This window comes from Dipteris shenzhenensis, chromosome 16 (assembly GCF_047967505.1).
Source record: "Dipteris shenzhenensis isolate YYH24624 ecotype China chromosome 16, Dip_SZ_1.0, whole genome shotgun sequence".
NCBI classification, from domain to species: Eukaryota; Viridiplantae; Streptophyta; class Polypodiopsida; order Gleicheniales; family Dipteridaceae; genus Dipteris; species Dipteris shenzhenensis.
This window is the reverse complement of record NC_141611.1, coordinates 36,274,578-36,297,161: the sequence shown is the minus strand read 5'-3', so window position 1 is coordinate 36,297,161 and position 22,584 is coordinate 36,274,578. Positions and strand designations below refer to the sequence as shown.

Below are 22,584 nucleotides of genomic sequence, written 5' to 3'. Positions count from 1 at the left end.
TATTTACATATAGATATAGTAGTTACTTACAGATACCAAGGGTCACCGCTTGTGGGTGAGTTGTGGGTGCATCCCTTCAGATCCACGCATGGATGACATATCAATATGTATCTTGAAAGATGTATCAGGATCAAAATCAGAATGTGTGTGTTGCAAGAGTAGTTGTTGCTGTTGCAAGCCATGATGATCAGAAAATATGTTATTGAATTCATGATGGAGATGTATATTGAGTGTATATTGCCTTTGTTCATATATTCACCATTATGTCCCTATTATGTTCTCTGCAATGTAGTAATTTTGTAAATTTTTGGATTACATTTCAATGGTGGTGTTTCATGCAATCCATAGGGCTAACACAGTATTATAGATTAGGTGCTACATTACACGATGCTCATAAATTGTTCATTAGTAGTTTCTCTATTTTTTGAGTAATGAGAGAGGTAGAAGTTTTGTATGGAACATTTTTGCGGGTTCCATATGTGGAACCCCAAAACGCTAGCGATCCTACTATCCATATACCCTACCAACTCCAAGACCAAAGTGAGATTGATGTTCTAGGAAGAAGATGAGAGATAACAAGCATAGTTCTGTGGCAGAATTATTTGGCTTACAAGATTGGTGCAGACTTGGAGTTGTTTAATAGAAGAAGCATTTGACAAAGTGTATTTGATAGTTAGGGTGGATTGGAAAGCAACCAAAAATGGTCTACATGTCAAATTTTATGGCAATCCATTGCTTCCCATATATGATCATGATAGTGGCACTTGCAAGAGTGGGAAGCAGATCCATGAATCATCAAGCCAACAATAAATGTAGAGGAATCCTTAGGGTTGGACAAAAATGTTCCAACCACGTCTTAGGATGACATTAGTACACTCTACAAAGAGAACAGTTGCATCATGATCCATTGTCCTTTGTAATGGGAGCAATGGAATTGGCTCTGTGTCAAACCAACCATTAACTATGGTATGACCCACTTCAAGATGGAGGGACTAGACAAAAGAATCTAGCCATAGAACTTGAGGATGAGGAAAATCATATGCCAGTACCAGAAGGGTTGGAACCCATAGCCAAAGAAGCAACAAGTCAAACCTGCAATGTTTCAAGTATGGAGCCAATACAGGCAATGGAGTACTCAGTAACTTCCCCCTGTCCATACTGAAATAACCAAGTATCTGACAAACATAATCAAGATCATGCAGCTCCCACTGCAAAGCATACCTGTCCATAAGGAACCATATGGCAAGTAACCTCAGAAGGATAGCAACCTCCTGAATACTGAGACCATAACCTGTCTCACTGCACATCACATCCTGAGCTCTCATAACGGTATCAAACCTATGAAGCCAAGCTCGAGGGGATTGCTTCTGGCCATGAAGGCACTTACGAAGCAAACATATCAATGATTTCTGCCCATGCGCAATATGACCCGAGTCAATAACTGCAGAAACCACATCTCTGTCCTGGAATAACCAGCCAATGGATCATACCGGGCATCATTAGCCAAGGTATCCTCCTCACCATGCATAGCCTCATCCTCATCTGCAAGAGGCACTCCGCATCCTAGGAGTAAACTATAATTGTCCAATAGAAGATGCATCAACAATCTCCACAGGAGTATAAACCTGTGGAATACTCGAGACATTTGATTGTCTCTGACCAAAATCAAGAAGTAATCGTGGCTGTCCCAACTTTATAACCTGCTCACCGTGGGAAAAACCTCCCACTCCAAGGGATATGGGCTGCCCCTGCAAAGAATTTGGAGGTATCAGTGCACTTACACCCTCCTGGAATACCACTCTCCTGCTATCCATAGTCCTGGGCTATCTAAACATAGCATCCTCTCTGAAATAGACATTATGGCTGTGTATCAATTCTCTAGTTGAAGAATCCCATAACCTGTAGTCCTTACTGGACTCACTATATCCACCAAGGAAGATACACCTCCTCGATCGGGAACCATGAGCATAAGCCTCGCAGCCAACCACACGTAAAAGCTCATAACATGGTGCCTTGCCTGTCAAGAAGTCAAATGGCACTCTACCATTCAGAGATCTCCTGGGTGACCTGTTAAGCAAGTATGCAGCTGTCTTACATGCCTCAGCCCAATAGCATTTGGTAAGACTTGCATACCGTAGCATGCTACCAATCCTATCCAATAGAATCCGATTTATGCCTTCTGCTAAGGCATCGTGAGCAGAAAGATGAGGAGTGGTCAACACCCTCCTGATACCAAGTGTATCACATAGATGCTGAAATCTAGGAGAGGTAAACTCTGCATCACCATCAGTCATCAAGCTCAATAGCTTCTTTCCTGACTGATTTTCAGCATTACCCAAGAAGCGCTGAAATGTATCATATACGTCATGCTTCTGCCGAATCGGATATACCTATATGTACTTTGTAGCAGCATCAATAAATGTCACAAAGTAAGAGGCACCACGCAGTGAAACGGTAGGCATAGGCCCACAAACTGCACTATGAACCAACTGCAATGGCTCAAGATACCTCTCACTGACTATCTTCCTCACAAAGGAGGATCCTGACTGCTGACCATCATCACAATCCTGACATAAAATTTGAGAGACATCCATAAGAGGAATGTATCTCAATGTTGTAAGGGCTTCCATACCTGTAGTAGACATATGTCCAAGTCTAGCATAGCATAAACTAGCTAATGGCTGCATACTAATCATAAGCATCTTATCCTGGACACCTGATACATGCAATGCATAAGAGAATCCAACCCGTGATCCCCTAGCCATAACCAGATTGCCTCTAGCAATCTTCCATGCATGATCACCCAAAGAGACATGATAACCTGCCTCAACCAACTGTCCTGTACTGATCTTGCTCGTAGCAAGTCCTGGTATATGTCTAATTCTCTGTAGAACAAGAATAGAGCCACTAGGCATAACAAGGTGGATATCCCCATAACCATAGACATCCATAGAATGATCAATGTCCATCAAACCACTCTCCACAATGCATTCCTGATATGCACTGAACCATGACCTATGAGGGGTCATATGACATGAAGCACATGGATCTAACATCCAATCACCAAGGATGGGTACATCAATGGCCAAGAAGGAGGTGTCAGACATAGACAAAAGAATGCCTTCATCACTGCTACTGTCAGTGGAAACCCTGGCATCCATGCCTTGAAGCTCAACATGCTTCTTCTCCTTCTTCTTGTCATTCTTAACCTTGCTCTTCTTCTTGTATTTTCTCAGCCATTTCCAGCAATACTTTTTCATGTGGCCATACTTTCCACAATAGAAACATCTAACACAAGTCCGCGAGCTAGACTTGCTCCTAGAATTCCCCATTGAACATGACCTGTTTCTACCAATTGATTGACCTTTGGAGTGCATATCAAGGCTGTATTTCAGCCCATCAGGACATTTCAGCCCATCATGCTGTAACATAACACTATCGTGGTCATACATCCGGCATATACGAGTATAAAATTCATATGCATGGTAGTCTACACCATGTACACCATCCTGTACCTGCAAGTAGACTGACTTCGAGAGTGATGACTGAATGATAGAGCATGCTTGCTCATCCATCTCATCCCAATCACTCTGTTTAATGCTATTAGGCTTGACACCTTTGCATTGAATGGGCTTATGCTGCCTCTTCTGCACTAACACATCATAAATCTGCTCTTTCCAACACTGAAAGTTTGATCCATCCAACCTCTCAATATCAAAGAGGGCACTACCAGTTGTAGATGCCATATCTGTGGCACAATAGGTCACAACCAAAGAGCAGTATAGTGCAATAGGCAACCCAAATGACCAAAAAATATAGTGTTGTCCAGACCAATCAGTTCTCCAAATAAATTGGCTGATCCAATGCTCAAAAGCACTCAGCCATAAAGAGGCATAAACAAGAATATATGCAGCCCAGTAACCTGCTAATGCCTGGCAATCCAAGTAAGAAATGCATTGAACCAAATGAGCAATGCCTGCTCAACCAATGGCAATAGGAGCCCAGCTCAACTATCCATACACATCAGTGTGGCATCCATTAATACAAATCCATAATGCATCGAAATGGCATTTACTGCAACACCAATGCATCACCTCAAGTGTGCAATCCTGTGGCAACAAAATCAAGCATTCACCACTTGCCAAATGTGCCAAAGTGCTTTGCCAAAATGCCAATAATGCCCTTGGACTGAAGTGAGATCCCAATCACTTTCTGTAATTTACTGTGAGTTCCCAATTCACTGTTGTGCAAGAGAAATTCCAACAATACCTCACAGCCACTTTGGGCAAAATAACACGCTGTCCCTGTTTTTGAACAGCGATATCTTTTCACTGAAAGATCAGATGCCAAAGCTGTAAACAGCAAAGTTGTAGCTGGTAGAAAGATATACAACTTGTCAGTTGACCTCAAGAGCCAAATCTTTGTGGATTCTCAGATATTCTCACCTGAAAAACAGCTTCTTGCACATTGGTTACAAATAGACAGTAGACTGCAACTTTTTGTGATTTTGCAGAGGCTGTAACTCCTGCAGCTTATACCGGATCAACTTACTTCCAAAAGCAAAGTTGTAGTATATTCTGTGAACTACAACTTTCCAGTTTGGCACAAAGTGCAATTCCGCACTAGGAAAGAGATATTCAGTCCTGAAAATGACTGTTTTGTCATAAAAACAAAGAAGAAGTATATTCTGTGAACTACAACTTTCCAGTTTGGCACAAAGTGCAATTCCGCACCAAGAAAGAGATATTTAGTCCTGAAAATGACTGTTTTGTCATAAAAACAGCAACAGCAGCTTCCTTGAATGTTTGCTGCCCTTAACAGCACTCATCTGCTCCGGCAAAAAACAGCCCCAAAAATGGTCAAAATACATCCAGCAGATCACCCCGTATGTCAACTGCAACACCAACAAAATGGCAAGTACAATGCCCAACCAAATCAGCCCCAAGAATGCTCACAGATCAGCAATAAAATAGCCCAAAAGCACTGGCAAAACAGCCCCGAAATGTGCTCCAAACGATGCTAATCTGACAGGATCTCAATACATCACCATACCACCGTATGTATCCAACATAGGCAAACAACCATGCATCCAACGAACTGTCGATGCATCTCAACCAGGCATGTACCACTGTCAAAGCATGTGTCAATGCCACTGCCAAAGTGATGTACAGATCGAAAGTTCCTTGTGCAAGACTGCAAAATGGCATATGACCAGTCCCGCAAAGTGCCCAACAACAGCCTCAAATCAGCCTATCCACAACTAATGTCCACAAGGCGTACTTCTACAAAATGTCCCGCAAAGAGACCAAAATCAGCCAATGCTCAGCTCCAAGACCTCAAATGCAACACCGGCTATCTCCCACGCATACAACTGCATCAAACATGCAATCCACAAGCTCCCCAACAACTCATCTTCTCCAAAATGGATGTTGCTATCACTGGGCTGCTCTTCCTTTGCTCACGGGATGGAGCATCCCTACAGCCCTCCATGCAACGAACTGCCACGAGTGATCCTCAACAGAGCTAGCCATCATCAACATTGCAACGCCCACAGCTCTTGCTCCTAGTTACTCAGCCATCCACAATAGCTTCAAGCAAAGCTTCAGCACATGTTTGCCTCCAACGTGAGCAACTCTTCATGACTCGGCAAGCAAGCTAACTCAACATAGCTCACAACATAGTCAACCCTCCATCGGCCAAGTCCTCTATTCAATGGGACAAACCAGTCCGCAGCTACGCCTCCACCATACACAGATGAGCAAACTGGCAGCCCCGCAGACAGTCAACCATACGAGCAGCCAAGCCATATCCCTCAGCTACTCTCTCACGAGCGCCATCTCCATAGCCCTTCAGCAGCGCCACAGCCTCTACTCCGACGCTCAGCCTCAACGTCCATTGCTCCAAACCCACCGATGGCGATTTGTAGGTAAAATAACAAATGGCTCCAGCATCGACAAACTCAGTAGTGACCTCTCATGGCATCCCTTGAATGTCAGAGCAGATCTTATCCTCCACACACAGCAACTCCAACAACTTGCAGCCAAGAGCTCCTCATCACTACGCCCATCGTCGTGGAGACTGGCAAAACCAAAGCCACCTCCCAGCGTCGCTTCCCAGTGAGCCGAGTCTCCATATTACGTCTCCGACGCCGACCTCGTTGCTTTGATACCAGGCTACTCCTCTCTAACCTTGCTAGCCACACTCACCAAGCTCTCCTTAGCTCTGATACCAGTTGTGGGAGAGGAGAGCACACACAAAGGGATAGGAGACACCAAAAGTGGTGGAGCAAAAGCTACTCTAGCTTATTCCTCTATCATATATATATGAGTATACATGGGCACTGTACAAGTGGGTGGGCACACTGCCCTTTACCTCAACATATAAGATCCGCGGCATTTGACATTTTATTACGTTTCTCTCATCTGCCCCTCCCCTGCTACTTTGCTTCACACCCCTCCTCCAACTCTTTTTCGCCCCTACTCTACTTTGCTCCATGCTCCCTCCTCCAACTCTCATCACTCATCTGCTCCCTTACTCATCTACTGCTCACCCACTCATCTTCACCATGCCTACTACCACCCACCCTCGATGCATTGTGATCCCAATGCTGCCCTCTCATATAAGGTGATTGTGTTGCACTCACCTGGAGTATAAATGATAGCACTAGTGGAGACCCTTCGCTCCCACATTCGATTCCCCCCATATCTGCATGTCACCACCTTATATGGCATGCTTACCTCTGGCCTCTTTATGGTTATGTTGTATGGTTTCCCCCTAGACGTCGATGAATGCCTCAGTATTTTCATAGCAGAGTACTCTCGACTTGTTGGGAGGGCCATAATCTAAGTCCTGAAAATGTGCATGGTCTTCGGCCTCTCCATCGTCTCCTCCTTTGGCTCCCTAAAAAAATTTTAATGCAACGAGCTAGACTAGCAGAAATACTGAGTTGTACAAATTTCCTCTTACTCAGACGAGGTTCATAACCACTCAGCACTGATGTAATCTTTTGGCCTCTAAGGCTCTCAGTGCTCTTTTGGCTCACTGGATGTAATGTTTAGGTTGCTAAGGCTCTCAGCAATTGTTGAGTTTCTATTACATTTATGTAATCTCTTTTTGTTTGATTTGAGACTCTTAGTATGCACTCTTGTTAACTTTTATATTTTGAATGGTTATGGTTGCTAGCTATAATCTTTTGGCCTTTAAGGCTCTCAACATTTGCTGAGTTTTTATAAATGTAAGATCCTCTATTCAATTTTTGCTTAGTATAAGTTGTTAATTTTTATATAACCTGTTATTGGATGTAGATGTACATTGTAATCTCTTTTGCTCAATTTTCACTCGATGAATCGTAGTTGATTATCTGGATGGCACCACCGAGTCTCTAGTCACCGCAGTGGCTCAGAATACTTTTGCCCTCATTTATATTTACTGCAACAAGGACTAAATTACTAGTAAAGCAGGACTACAATTTCCTTAGTTTATGACCAAAATAGCACTAAAATAGCTCCAACGACCCACCATTGTGGTTGCATGGAGATACATTGAGAAAAATATAATTAAACTTTCAGAAAATGTAATTGACAATATGGCCCTTGAGGGGTCCCCTCTAGGGGCAAGGGCCATATCGACATGCATTATACAATATCCAGGATGCCACTGGAGAGATATGGCATGTGAATATGGCCCTTGCCCCTAGAGGAGACCCCTCAAGGGCCATATTGTCAATTGAATTTTGCTTGGTTGCATAAAGAAATACATTTTCCTTGGTAAATAAATACATAACTCCAAGAACCAGCACGGTGGTTGTCATAGATCTCCTTATGTTTGCTAGTGCGCTAGTCATCATAGACCTCCTGTAATATGTAAAAATAGGTAATGGAGCTATAACTCCAAGAGCCAGCATGGTGGTTGCTCCAAGACAACCTTGAATTCTGGGTGATGACAAGTCATCAGGCCAAAGACTACGCAGAGGTGATGCTCCAAATGATAGATTATGTCTCATTATTATGCCAAAAACCAATGCAGTGGTCTCTCCAAACAACCTATGATTTGCATGGGGAAAACTGCAGTAAAAGGTCGCACGATGATAGGTAGTCAGGCTAGCGCTATGGTGGTATTCAAAATGATAGATTGTGTCTCATTATTACACCAAAAACTAGCGCAATGGTCTCTCCAAGCCAACCTTGAATTTTAATGATTTGCATGGGTATGGTGTCCAGTGACAGGTGGCAAAACTACGGCAAAAGGTTACGCAATGATAAGTGGTCAGGCCAGAGGCTACACTGCATGAAGTAGTGTAGAGATGCACGATGTAGTGCAGAGCTGCCGTGTGTTGAGCTCTACGATATTCAGAATAAATAGATTGGATCTCATTATTACGCCAGTGTAACATCACGACGTCGGGAAAATTTTCGACAAGAGCGTGGGTCCGTGCAAAATTTAAAATTTCACCTAGGAGCACATTGCATCACGGTCCCAAAAAGGCCCCGAAAATAGTTCCACGATTGGCTACACCCAAGTAAACGTTGACCCCACGTTGACCCTGCAATCCCCTTGAAGTCCTAGAAATTTGCCCTAATTAGCCGTGTAGATTTTGGCTTAGTGGTCACCACCTTGGGGATCTTTCATTTGGGTGAGTCCCTTTCGACTTGATAGTAGAGAGAGAGAGATAGTGTGTGTGTTTTTAGCCGAAAAAGTAATCGAGACCAGAGAGGCTATAGGCTAAGTAGGCAACGCTCAAAGGCCATAGAGAAGAGGAGAGCATGAGGGCGAAGGGATGTCATAGGGGTGAAAAAGGAATTAGAAGTGGAGGGAAGGAAAAGGGAGACTATGACACAAGGGGAAAGGGAGAGGGGGAAGAGAAGCATGTACATGATAGGAGGAGGAATGTTGAGATGTAGACATCAAGGGAAGTGAACCATACTTTATTGGAAAGAAGGGATGAGAGGGAAATATCAAAATACTAGCTAGGTGGCTTTACAAGAATGAGCGTGTCTCATCAAGGAATAGCCCCTTCCTTTTATAGCCAAAAGAGGGGGTCTCTCCACATTAATGCATCCTCCCACATGCATGGTGTGTGTGGAAAAGTCTCCCATGTGGGCTAGGTGGTTACGCACTCTCAATTGTGTGCGACAACCCTTTGCCTCAATTTTCCACATAAATCAAGCCCCATATCTCAAGTCTATGATACTCCCTTGGTCTCTTTCCAATTTTATAATATGTTCAAACCTCTGGGAGGACAAGTGGAGGGTTGGCACAAGGAATCTTACCACCTCATCCTACTTTCCCCATTATTTAACTAGCTCTCTTGGTCCTTCTATACCTCCCCCACATGGGCCTATCCCATATGGAGGGAATAACTCAATATAATATCTATCTCCACCTATTTTATATTGCTTCTCCCATGGACTTTGAGCCATATCTCACTAAATGCAGCCTAGGTGGAGGGGTGGCACATGGAGGAGCCATGCCACCTTGCATTTTATAATATTACTATCATGGATTATGTATAACACACCTTATGGGTCCTCTTACATGGAAGGGTGGCACATGGTCATGCCTTGCCACCTCAACCTTGGGCCCTATGCACACCATATTTTATTATACTATTGCCACATATACAAACACACATACATATTAATGCCTTTTTCCTTAGACAATTTTATCCATAACAGTTCCCCCCCCCAGGCAGGGAATGCACAACATTTCCATGCCTGGGCCCATCACGCACAAAGAAAGGCTTGAGGTAACGCTTGTTGATCACCTTTTTGCCATATGGTTCATGTAGCTCTTGAACTTGTACAGACCCATTGCTACGTTCTTTGATGACTTTGTATGGACCAGCCCACAGTGGCAGAAACTTCTTATCCATTTGGTGGTCCAATCTGTTATCAAAGCATAGCACAACATCCCCCTTAGCAAAGTGTTTTTCCCATCCCTTGCGAATCTTAGCATCCAATCGGGCCTTTTGTCGATTCTTTTGGATCTCTGTTTGGTGTAGTGCAAGGCGTCGGGTCTCATCTAACTTCTCAAGTTCTACCAATCTGGCCTCTACATGTTCATCTTCTGTCATCCTCTATTCCTGTGCCAATCTCAAGGCCGGAATCTCTATCTCTAGTGGTAAAACTGCCTCAGTACCATACACCAACTCAAAAGGAGTGTGACCTATAGATGTTTTATGAGTGATGTTGTAAGCCCACACTGCTTCAGTGACTTTCTGATCCCATTGGTTCCTGTTCCCCGCGGCCATTTTTCCCATGGTTTTACAAATGAGGCCATTGGTCTGCTCTGTTTGACCCATGGATGCTGGATAATAGATGCTAGAAGTGTGATGATCAATACCCATGCGATCCATGAGTAACTCCACTGCTTCATTTAAGAATGGACTCCCATGGTCAGAGACTATCTCCATGGGTGTCCCAAACCTTGTGCACATACGTTCAAATATGAAATTTGAAACTGCCTTGCCATTTGCAGTAGAGAGGGCGATAGCTTCAGCCCACTTAGTGACATACTGAGTGGCTACCAAAAGATACTTCTTTTTGTGGGCAGTCATGGGCAAGGGCCCGACAAAATCGATTCCCCACTTCTGAAACGGATGGATGGACATTACTGGGTGATGTTGCCCAGGACGCAAATCCTTCCTACCAAAGAATTGACATGGTTCACAGGTTTTGCAATACAAAGTGACATCCTTGAACAAGGTCGGCCAATAGTATCTAGCATGTAAAATCTTGTTAGCTGTATAGTCACTGGCATAGTGGCCTCCACAAAATCCATCATGATAATGCTTCAATACCTTAGGCACTTCATCTGCATCAATGGCCCATGTGAGTACCCCATCCATGCCTTGACGGTACAACACCCCATCAAGGAGGGTGTAGCGCCTACTATCTCTGCGGATCTTCTTTCTCTCATAGCTAGTACTTTCTGAAGGAAAGGAGAAAGCAGTCAAAAACTTGTAGATACCACCATACCAAGGATCCCCAACTTCTATGGCTGCTACAAGGGTTACATCAAGGCACTCCTCTAAGTCAATCAAAGCATTCTTCAAGTTGGAACAACCCCCTTTTACAATTTTGAAAGAGAAATCATATTCTTGTAGAACTGCCAACCATTTGGCCAACCGGTCCATGGGATTTGGTGATTGAAGAACCTGCTTTGCAAGACCAGTGCTAGTGAGTATAAAGAAGGACTTTCCAGCCACATAATGCTTAAATTTCTCAATGCAAAACACCAAAGACAATGCATGCTTGTCAGCCTCTGAATAGTGTCGCTCAGTGTTGAGCAATTTTCGAGAAGCGAATCGAACAGGGTACATGAACCGATCCTCCCCTTGCTGGAGAAGAATACCCGCCAGAGTGTGCTCACCAAGCCCAAGATTGATATAGAAGGCCTTTGACCAGTCTGGATTGCGTAGAATGGGTTCTGAAGCCAGAGCATTCTTGATTTGTGCAAACCCATGATCACAATCCTCATCCCAAGAAAAATCAACCCCATCTTTTAATAGCATAGTCATGGGCCGTGTCAAAGCAGCACACTGATCAATGAAGCGGTGATAGTATCCTGCTAGATTGACAAATGAGCGTACCTGACGTTTGGTTGTAGGTGGGGAGAGTTTGAGGATGGCTTCTACCTTCTCGGGGTCAGGCTTGATGCCCTCGGATGAGACAACATGTCCCAATAACCTCCCTTGAGTGGCTCCAATGGTGCATTTCTCAGGGTTGAGACTGCCATTTGCATCATTGACCCTTTGGAAGGCCAATCTAACCTTCATGATGTGCTCCTTACGTGACGAGAATATACAGAAATCATCTAAAAACACCTCCAAGAAATCCCCCAAATAAGGGGCAAACACCATCTGCATAAATCTTTGAAAGGTAGCAGGAGCATTGGTGAGGCCAAATGGCATTACTTTGAATGCAAATGTCCCCCAGGGTGTGGCAAATGTGGTTTTAAGCACATCTTCCTTGGCAATTCTGATTTGATAAAACCCCGAGTAACCATCACAGAAAGTATACATCTCATGACCACTTACCTTCTCAAGAATGAGGTCTTGAAAGGGTAGAGGATGATGATCCCTCTTGGTGGCAGCATTGAGCTTCTTATAGTCGATGCAGACCCACCACTTGTTGTTTTCCTTTGGGATGACTACCACTAGTGAAACCCATTCAGTATTGTGAACCGGAACAATAAACCTAGCCTCTACAAGCTTCTGCAACTCTGAGCGCAAAGCATCGGTCTGCAGGGGCCCTAATCTCCGATACTTCTGAGCCACAGGCTTTGCATCAGGCTTCAGCTCTATCTTGTGCTCTATGGCAGTCACATGGCGAAGGTGGTGGTAGCTAGTTGCAAAGAGGTCAGGGAAATCTTTGAACATTTCAAGAAACTCATCTTTCTCACCTAGAGTGAGGTCTGGAGAAAGCATTGATTCGAGCTGTTGAGGACTAGCTGTTATCTTTTCTGCAGGTGGCAGGGTCGGAGACACCACCCCCATCATGTAAACTTCCTCCTCTGAGAATTCCTCCCCCCCGTCTGATTCTTCCATGGACTCAGACACTGAAGATGAGATAGTATCACTGTCATGCTCCTCTTCTTCTTCCGGTTCCATGGCACCAGGTTGCACTAGGATCTTCTCCTTCAAAGCACCAAAAGACATGTGTCCTGTCTTCCAATAGCTGACTGCATCACTTTTTCTCAACCATGGTCTCCCAAGTATGGTTGGGTAACTTCGGCCTATATCTTCAATGTCCACTACATAGAAATTGACAGTGGTGGTCAACCCATTGACAGTGATGGGCAAATCCTCAATGACTCCCATGGTGGTGAGTCGTCGACCATCTGCTACCTTGATTCGAGTGGAGGAATGCCTTGTACATTTCAAATTCAATTTCTTCATGATTCGGGGCACCATGATATTACACGCAGCTCCCCTATCAACACACACATTTTTGACACGGCAATTATCTATGATGACATCTACTGTATGTGGGTGCTGATCAATTTCTTCAGAGATAGAAGATACCTCTCGTACCTTTCCCTTTTTCTTGCTCTTCCTTGTTGAGTGACCTTGCTGCAGCTCACGTCTCACCTTAGGGCTTAATGCTATTAGTTGTGGGAGTGTGATGCTCAAAGACCGATGAGCAAGGTCCTGAACGACTGAATAGTCCTCTTGCCCTGAGCCGATGGGAAAATCCGAGGGTGACCACTTACTCCTACGAGATCTTTTAGTCTTCTCTGTTGGTGGGTCTGCCATCTCAGCATCTGAGGGCTCTGAGAAGGACACCTTCTTTTTGGGGCAGCCCGGGGTCCACGGTTTGGAGAGGGGTCTGAGGTGGCACGATTTCTTTTCCCGAGATCAAGGATCTTGACATCAAGATCCTCAGTGCCCGACTCACTTAGAAGATTCACCCTTGGAATATTGGGGCATTCTGTGCAATAATGACCCTTCTGGTGGCACTCGTAGCATACAACATTAGCACGGTCTCATGGAGGGCGGTTGGCTTGATTTCTGATGCCCACCATCTCAAGCCGAAGATCATTTAGGGCCTTGGCTAGGTCATTGACTCCAGGTTCTGTTGCAGGGGGGGCCTCTTTAGTTGGAGGGGCCACGGGAGTAGAGAGGAGGGGGGCTCGTGGGCGAGGCTGGGGAAATCTTCGAGGCGGAGGATGAGGATATCCACCTTATTGAGGGTAAGCATCTAAGGGAGGACCATACATTTGAGGTGGAGGCGGTGGATACATCCCTGATGAGGGGTGGGGGTATGCCCCTGAGTTAGACCCCCCAGGTTGTTGTTGCAGGAATTGAGGGGGATGCGGAGGGACAATCGTCTTCTTTGAAGCGGGGTCAGACTGAACTTTATCAAACTTTTGAGCAATCTCATGCGCTAGAATCATAGTTTCTGGATTCTCCCATTTAAGCTTGAGGCAGAATTCATCACTCGCTCCTGCTACAAGGTAGCCCAGCACATGCTGAGTCATTCCAGCTCAAAACCCGGCATTGTCCTCCTGTGTGGCAATCAAACGGTCCAGGAGCACAGCTCGATCCACATATCGACGTGCCATCTCACCTTCTGACTGCTTCAAGTTTGCCACTGCAGGTACACATTCTCCGGCTCCTCTTCTTTGCCGACATACTCAATCATTGCTGCTGTCAACCTTGGCCAGCTTTGGCGAACGTCTTCGGTTTGCTTCTCATACCACACTTGAGCCAAACCCTCTAGAAATGTGGGAAGAACCAATAGCCATCTGTCTTTAATAAGAAAGTTGAGAGAAACACAACGGCGCTTGAAGGCCACAAGATAGTTATTTGGATTTTCTTCTACCCATCCACAAAACACGGGAATGTCAGCCATGCTTGGAAGATGGAAAAGAGGGGCTTATCTATGGACGAACAATAGTAAGAGGAAGCTTGAACTGAAAATCGGGTGAAGATACATCCAAAAAGCACACATAGGCAGGGTAGGGTGTGACTGGTGTAGTGTGAAATATTACACGAGAAGAATCTTCAGCATAGAATAGCACATAGACAATCTTAAAAGGACCAACCCTCATGATATCACATCGATCATTACATACGAGGGTTAGAGGTGCGGCGTTGCATGAGGTTGTTCATCAAGGCAAACAAGAATGCCATGACAAATGTCAACAGTTCGAGAGCTTGCACATCACCTTCAACTTCTTCCAGTTCTTGTAATCACCATGCTATTTCTTCAAGGGGTGTGCGGTCTGGCATCCTTCTTTTGAGCAATGTCCTTGAGAACCCTCCTGATGATCTGCCGTAGTCGGTGAACTCATATCAAGTATGCCCAACACTTAGTTTCATGATGACCACAACCTTTGCATTCCTTACAAATGATCACCCTCCTTTGTGGCTTGCAGCTTTGTTGGGGTGGCGCTTCCACTCGCGTCATGCGTGATAGAAGTACAAGCTTCACGTGCCAAGAAATCAGCAACAAGATTTCGAGCTCGAGGGATATGCTGAATTTTTACCTCTTCAAATTGGTTGCAAAGTTCCAAGGCTTGTTGATGTCGTGGAACCAAGCCTTTGCTCCGCACCTTCCACCTTCCACTAACTTGTTCACACACTAGTTGAGAATCTCCTTGCACCTCCAATTGCTTGGCATGATGTTCTTGTGCCTTTTGTAGCCCAAAAATGAGCGCCGAGTACTCAGCTTGATTGCCAGTACTTGCAGGTGAAGACTTGCTGTAACAATACTCCTCACCACCCGGTGAAGTGAGCTTCACACCCACGCCAGCCGCCTTGGTTGAAGGTTTGTAAGCTCCATCAAATTGAAGAATCCAAGATGTCATCACACCAGGACTAAAATTCGGACATCCCAAGTTTCTCGGTAGTCCAAGATAGGTAGGAGGAGAGGGTGGGGAGAATTCAACACTTGAGCCAAACGTTCAGCACCAAATAAACTTGCAATCCTTTATTGATAGTTTATCTTAAGACCAAAAAGAATTACAATTTGAAGCTCGAAATGAGGCACAAAAGGTTGATTAGGTATAAATGGATTCCTTGGTCGAAACATTACCAACCATAGCCGAGGCCTAGAAACCTTTGTAATGAGATTGTGAATAAACCATTCAGGACGAGCTTTTCCACAGGAATCAACAGGCAGATGCGCCAAATCTCCCCCCAAGCTTGGGGAGCATCCCACCCTTTGATGAAGGACACTGTTTTAATTACCTCTGAAGTAGCGAGTAGTTCGATCACCGCACAATGAGTAGAAGTAAAGTCAAAATCCTCCCAGCGTATCAGTAGTTCTTCACCATGAATCATCCATGGTGTATCATTCCACCCGTCATCTCCTTCAATAATGCACTGGATAATCAGCCGTGAAAGGTCGACATGAAGATCAAGGAAGACATCTCGTGCATTGGTAGCCGTAAGGTGCAGAGGAACAGGCACCAATTCCTTAAACGCGTCGAGAAGTGACATAAATGTCCACCCTTCTCGTGAGGTGTGCATTCGTGAAGTGAGCTTGGAGAAGTTCTGAATCGGCGATCTAACAAGAGATGTGGATAGAGCACATAAAATGAAGTATTTTTGCTTTTTACAGCAAGAGCAAACTCCCTATGGTTAGAGAGTTACAGTTCCCACGATTTCAATATATGAACAAAAATCATTACATTTTTACCACTTCCAACTTGTTGGCCCAATGATAAGACTTTCTTTTGTGAAGGGGGAGGTCTTGGGTTCCAATCCTACTCTTTAATAAAAAGAGAGGAGAGGAGAGGAGAAGGAGAAGAGAAAGAGAAGGAGGGGAAGAAGAAGAAAAGAAGAGATAGGGGGGGCGCGGGATCTGCTGTTACTCTTTTGCAGGGGCTCAGAAAACAGTCCGCGACCAGAAGCCGCAGTAGTCCAGAGAAATGTCGCGTAGGTGAGCGCAAAAAACTATCCACAACCAAAAGTCGCAGCAGTCCAGAGAACTGTCGCACAGAAAACTGTCCGCAACCAGAAATCGCAGCAGTCCAGAGAATTGTCACGCAGGTGAACGCAGAAAACTGTCCGCAACCAGAAATCGCAGCAGTCCAGAGAACTGTCGCGCGGATGAACGCAGAAAACTGTCCGCAACCAGAAATCGCAGCAATCCAGAGAACTGTCGCACAGGAGATGCACGAATCGAATGCACGCACAGTAGCTTAGAAAGTGCACAGATGGTATAGTTTTGTAGATGTAACCCGTACGAGTAGAAGATTCGCCACTAGCCATGGAGATTCGTATCCCAGCAGCCACACCAAAAACTTTTAGATGGAAAAGTAATCGAGACCAGAGGCTATAGGCTAAGTAGGCGACGCTCAAAGGCCATAGAGAAGAGGAGAGCATGAGGGCGAAGGGATGTCATAGGGGTGAAAAAGGAATTAGAAGTGGAGGGAAGGAAAAGGGAGACTATGACACTATGCGCCGAGAATAAACGCAAAAATCATCCAAAAACACCCGTATGAACTTTCCCAAGTAAGGCTCCAGGACTTGACTCATGAACCTTTGAAATGTAGCTGGTGCATTGGTCAACCCAAAAGGCATCACTCTGTAAGCAAAAACTCCCCAAGGTGTGACAAATGATGTTTTCTTTTGATCTTCCTCCCGAATACAAATTTGAAAGTACCCAGAATACCCATCACATACAGAATACATCTCATGCCCTGCTACTTGGTCGTTGGATCATACGTGGAGGCGCTTCGCATTGCGACCAAGAAAGAAGCTTCTCTTAAGATCGAATCCTCTTTTGTGTCTTCAACAGCTTCAACTTTTAAGGTGGAGGTAATGGGCACTCCTCAGGTACCAAAGTCCTCTGAGTTAGATCATAATATCTCTCAATTGATGGCAGAGTTTGCTGATTTGAAATTGCATTTGGTTAATGCACGACAACCTAGAGCACTAAAGAGTGAAGATAGGCCTCGAGATAGGAGTGGGGTCACTTGCTATGAATGTAATAAAAAAGGTCACTATGGCCTCGAGTGTCCTAGATTGAGAAAGAAAGAAGAAAAACAAGTATCCTTGTTAGAAGCTTCTTCAGGGGATGAGGAAAGAGGGGTAATGATGGCTAAACGGGAGCATGGTAAAGCAAAAGAAGAAGAAGAAAGTAAGGAAGAAGTAGATGAGGAACATCAGGAAGAGGAACACCGTAGTAAGAAAAAGAAGGCATCTAGAAGGAGAGTTAGCCAATCAGACTTTCCTTTAGGACAAGGAATTGGAAGCTATGACTTGTTGTCCGACCTTAAAGAAAAGGAAGCTCATATCACCTTTGGTCAATTACTTGCTTTGGAGGGGAAAGGGAGAGGGGGAAGAGAAGCATGTACATGATAGGAGGAGGAATGTTGAGATGTAGACATCAAGGGAAGTGAACCATACTTTATTTGAAAGAAGGGATGAGAGGGAAATATCAAAATACTAGCTAGGTGGCTTTACAAGAATGAGCGTGTCTCATCAAGGAATAGCCCCTTCCTTTTATAGCCAAAAGAGGGGGTCTCTCCACATTAATGCATCCTCCCACATGCATGGTGTGTGTGGAAAAGTCTCCCATGTGGGCTAGGTGGTTACGCACTCTCAATTGTGTGCGACAACCCTTTGCCTCAATTTTCCACATAAATCAAGCCCCATATCTCAAGTCTATGATACTCCCTTGGTCTCTTTCCAATTTTATAATATGTTCAAACCTCTAGGAGGACAAGTGGAGGGTTGGCACAAGGAATCTTGCCACCTCATCCTACTTTCCCCATTATTTAACTAGCTCTCTTGGTCCTTCTATACCTCCCCCACATGGGCCTATCCCATATGGAGGGAATAACTCAATATAATATCTATCTCCACCTATTTTATATTGCTTCTCCCATGGACTTTGAGCCATATCTCACTAAATGCAGCCTAGGTGGAGGGGTGGCACATGGAGGAGCCATGCCACCTTGCATTTTATAATATTACTATCATGGATTATGTACAACACACCTTATGGGTCCTCTTACATGGAAGGGTGGCACATGGTCATGCCTTGCCACCTCAACCTTGGGCCCTATGCACACCATATTTTATTATACTATTGCCACATATACAAACACACATACATATTAATGCCTTTTTCCTTAGATAATTTTATCCATAACAGTGTGTATGTCAAAGTTAGATTGTAGTTGCATTTGGAATATGTGGAAACCTCGACTTAAGTAGTGGGAAAGATTTTTTGAAAATCAAAATTCATAATTTCTATTTTTGTTTTAGAAATTCATAATTTCTCTTTGAAAAGAGTTAAATCACTAAGCTACCTCCAAAAAGACAAACAAGAGATACGGTAATCTCTTTTCTCTCTTAAGGAGAGGTTTGGGGGAGGACAATTGGGGTTTTCTCTATCGTTGGATTTTAATTATAGAATATGGACCATCCGATCTAAGGAGAGGTTTGGGGGAGTACGATTGGGGTTTTCTCTATCGTTGGATTTTAATTATAGAATATGGACCATCCGATCTAAAATGGTGGCAGTTTCAACTTCCTTTGCGGCGATTGAATGTTCCGACCCATTTGCATGTTCCTAAGTCTCTTGTGACGTGCTTCTGTTCTTCGATCCAACTTTCTTAGCCCCTTGAATTTGTGCGAAGTGAAGCGAAACGCCTGGGAATAGATTGATTATTAGTTTTTGTAGTAATTTGCGTGACTACTGCGATAAATTGCAGTACGTTCAATGGGCTTGCAATTCGGGTGTGTCGGACCTAGACAATGAAGACGCATTCTTCTCAGACACCAGTGTCAAAGGATTTTACGAGAACCATGTCCCGGTAAGCCTTTTTCCAGGTCAGAGCTTTCACTATACCAGTGTGGACCACAATTGGCAATCCTCAATGGAATTGGAAAGCGATTCTACGTACGGATCGCGTCTCCTGCTTTCTCACCTTCCCATACAATAATCACAAGGGTCAACACCATCACAGGAGTCGCTTACAAGGATGTGATCCCGCAATCTTCTCTTGGGAACTTATGAACGAGCCTCGGTGCTTAAGTGATCAATCAGGAATCGGTGCTTTAAGTGATCAAAACTCCTTGCAGGTACGAGGTGATATTTTAAGCTCGATACCCGCAGCAATATGTGCTCTCAGAGTCAGAACACATTAGGCTGAGCCGCTGACAATATCACACAAGGGGTGAATTTTTGGTGGCGCAGGCATGGATTCCCAAGTCAAGTCGATTGATTCCAATCATCTCCTTCAAGTCATTCTAGAAGGATTTCACGGTCTCTCGAGCCCCGCAAGGCTTCACGCAAAATCCCAACCCCAACTGTTACGGGCAACAATTGGGTATTTTACGGTCTCTCGAGCCTAGCAAGCTCACGCAAACCCCAACTCTACGGGCAACAATTGGGTGCCGATTCCATCAGAAACCACCAAGTTTCTAGCATTGATTGCTCCTCGAGGATGTTATACAAATCGATATCCATGTTATTGCATTCCATTCTTAAACTAAAAGGGCAATTGTTAGTGTGTAGCGAGGAAAGGAGAGAGCTGCAGGACATGAATTTTTTACACATTACATTCGCAGCGGAGCGCGGGTTGGATACTAGTTTGTGTATTAAAGTTGTTTTTACAGCTTCTCATTTGCGTGGTTACGTATCCACAGCTATAGGTTGGAGCAACCTTTTGCAAGGCTGCAAAGCGTATAGACTTTGTACGAGTCTTATTATATCTGTATGTTGCAAGGAAAATCATCGTTGCTGACGCTCAATTATTACGAGCGCATCGATTGATCCCTCACCCTCCATTGTGTCCTGCCTCTCACGATCTCTGCACCATCATTCTGTAATCGCAGCAGATGTGTATATTGTGTCTGATCGGAATATGCCTTGGATGCCTCCGTGCCGGCCATAAAATCGCTGCTCAGATCGGTCAACATGGCTGTAGATGTTGCCGGCGATGGACTCAAGGTGGCGAGAAAGGCTTGCGGTGTCGCCGATTCAACTACTGCCGGCCCGTGAGGGATTCGATTGATCAGTTCGCTTAAGTTTTCCTTGATTGAAGGGGGCCGCTCGGGACTCGTGAGAGATTGGACGATGTCCGATTGTCCGCACTCACGGCGGTACTCCAAGGTGATGCTTGCCAGCTCGTGGCTGTCGTGAATCAATGCAGGCACTGTCTGCAGGTCGAAAGACGAGGCATTGGGCAACGTTTTAGAGTTCGGGAGAAGTTTGTTTCCCATAACTACGCGCTACTTGATGATTTGAATTGTACTCTAGATGTGCTACAAACGATCCGAAATATATACTTCTTGAGTGATTCAGACGGCTTCACCATTCAAGCCGGGTTTCGCTTACCTCTAGCATCCAACCAGCGTACTTCACGTTGTTCACATGCTGATTCATGTCCAAGTCACTCCGTCGTGGCTGCAGGTATTCCAAAACGTTAGTGACCAAGGGAAATGTGCTGAATTAGTTCTTCGACAACTCTGCTCACAGGAGCAGAATTTTGCGTTTGAAATCAGACCGTCGCTAATCACCTGAAGATCAGAATGGATGTATTGAGCATCGTCAGACAGCTTGTTGATCCTTTCGCTGGAATCCGCGTCTTTTATTGCGCATCTCTCGATGAACCAAGGAGAGATCTCTCCGCGCACTTCATCGGGCATTTTGGAGAGCCTTCTGGTTTTCTGGTTCATCATCACCCATTTGCTGCATCAACACAAGTGAGCTGTGTAAGTTGTTTGAATTTAACGTGATCTCTTGCTAGAATCCTATAAGAGTTGGAAGGTTGAACTGCAGCCGGGATGACATACCTTGTGGCGCGAGCTAGAATCTGTCCAGTTTTGTAATTCCGGACCAGCCAATCTCTGCGCATGCCGTTCTTTCCCGATGCTCCCACCCAAGTGTCCAATTCCAGCACGTCCCCCCTACAGGACATCAAATTTTCATCAGCAAGCTGAGTACAATCTGGTTCAAAAAAACGCCCAATCTGGGCTTCTGAACTTCAAGCCGTAGGAACATACCATGAGGGGTATTTCTCAATTTCGACTTGCATTCGAGATACGACCCAGATCAGGTGATTCCGAATCATTCCATGGGTTGCACCGAAGCCATCTCCCAGCAGGCCAGACATCCAGACGTGGTTTAGCGCGCTTTCCTGAGATTATGTAGAAAAGGTGGTAAGAAACTAATGACATCAATATCGAAGAAGTTTCGAAAGGCCGGTTGTCTTGGCAAGTTTGCAAACCTGGAAGTGATTGAGAAAAGTCTCCAACGACGCAGTTTTATCAACACCCACTTCATAGGATCGAACAACAAACGTTTGACGGTAGACGATGCCACCCTCCACAAGCCTTCCTTGCCTGAATGGTTCGACCAATATCGTGCTCGTTGGTACACCGAAAGACTTTTCTGTGCTAAGAGTCTCTTCGGCAGGTAGAAGGCCGGCAGAAAACGCTCCAAAAACTGCACCAGTGAGCGCCGAGCTCTTCTCGGACGCGATGGACATCATGGCTGCGGCGCTCTTAGAGATCACAGAGCCTATGCTCTCGCGCTCGGATTTCCCCTGCAAGTCTGTTTTGAGCACCTTTTGGGAGGTACCATTGACGAGGGGCATGTGCTGACCGCTTGCAGACGCTTGTAACACAGGCGTCCGCCTCTTGTCCTGAGTATTAGGACATGACAGGGCGGTAGAATAGAACGTAGTTGCGGCCAACTCCATGCCACAGGTGAAATTAAGGCTAGCAAAGAACACTCAGCTGGGAGAAATCAAAGACCAAGCAGCTCTTACATCCAAGGGAAGCTGGCAGGGTGTAGCAAGGTGCTGAGGAGCCAGCCTGGTGGATACATACTTATATGCACCAAAAGCTCCTACTAAGAAATGGGCAGCGTAGGAGCAAGGCGGATGGAGCGAAGAGGAGGAGCTCGAAAACTACACGAAAGGGTGGGGACAAGATAGGAAACTATCGAAGCGGAAGAATTGTCGCAAGGCGATTTTGGAAGAAGGATGCGACCTCAGCAAGGCCAAAGATGCACCAAAAGGCCAAAACCTTCGATGTTGAAAAGCTCCCATAGATTGTCGTTACTACAAATTGCAAAACTGAATATTCAAAGGCTTTTGGGCTCGTCCTCTAGCTTG

The 22,584-nt window shown here is 44.9% G+C and overlaps 1 protein-coding gene across 1 annotated transcript; it reads right to left on the bottom strand.

The window, feature by feature from the left end:
- Positions 1-20,218: 20,218 nt before the first annotated feature.
- On the bottom strand, positions 20,219-22,167 carry LOC147892902 (palmitoyl-acyl carrier protein thioesterase, chloroplastic-like). The gene is made up of 6 exons (XM_087386812.1): positions 21,694-22,167; positions 21,470-21,603; positions 21,260-21,373; positions 20,984-21,155; positions 20,802-20,870; positions 20,219-20,623 (listed from the first exon to the last, which is right to left on the bottom strand). Exons 1-6 carry the CDS (start codon positions 22,165-22,167, stop codon positions 20,219-20,221), a joined length of 1,368 nt encoding a protein of 455 aa, XP_087242938.1.
- Between the last annotated feature and the right edge of the window lie 417 nt (positions 22,168-22,584).

What these genes read in the sequence shown, in the direction of transcription:
- LOC147892902 (XM_087386812.1), bottom strand. Translation starts at nt 22,167, where the DNA reads ATGGAGTTGGCCGCAACTACGTTCTATTCTACCGCCCTGTCATGTCCT. An exon ending in CTTTTCTCAATCACTTCCAG is followed by an intron (nt 21,604 to 21,693) that starts GTTTGCAAACTT and finishes ACATAATCTCAG; the next exon opens with GAAAGCGCGCTAAACCACGT. An exon ending in ATTGAGAAATACCCCTCATG is followed by an intron (nt 21,374 to 21,469) that starts GTATGTTCCTAC and finishes GATGTCCTGTAG; the next exon opens with GGGGGACGTGCTGGAATTGG.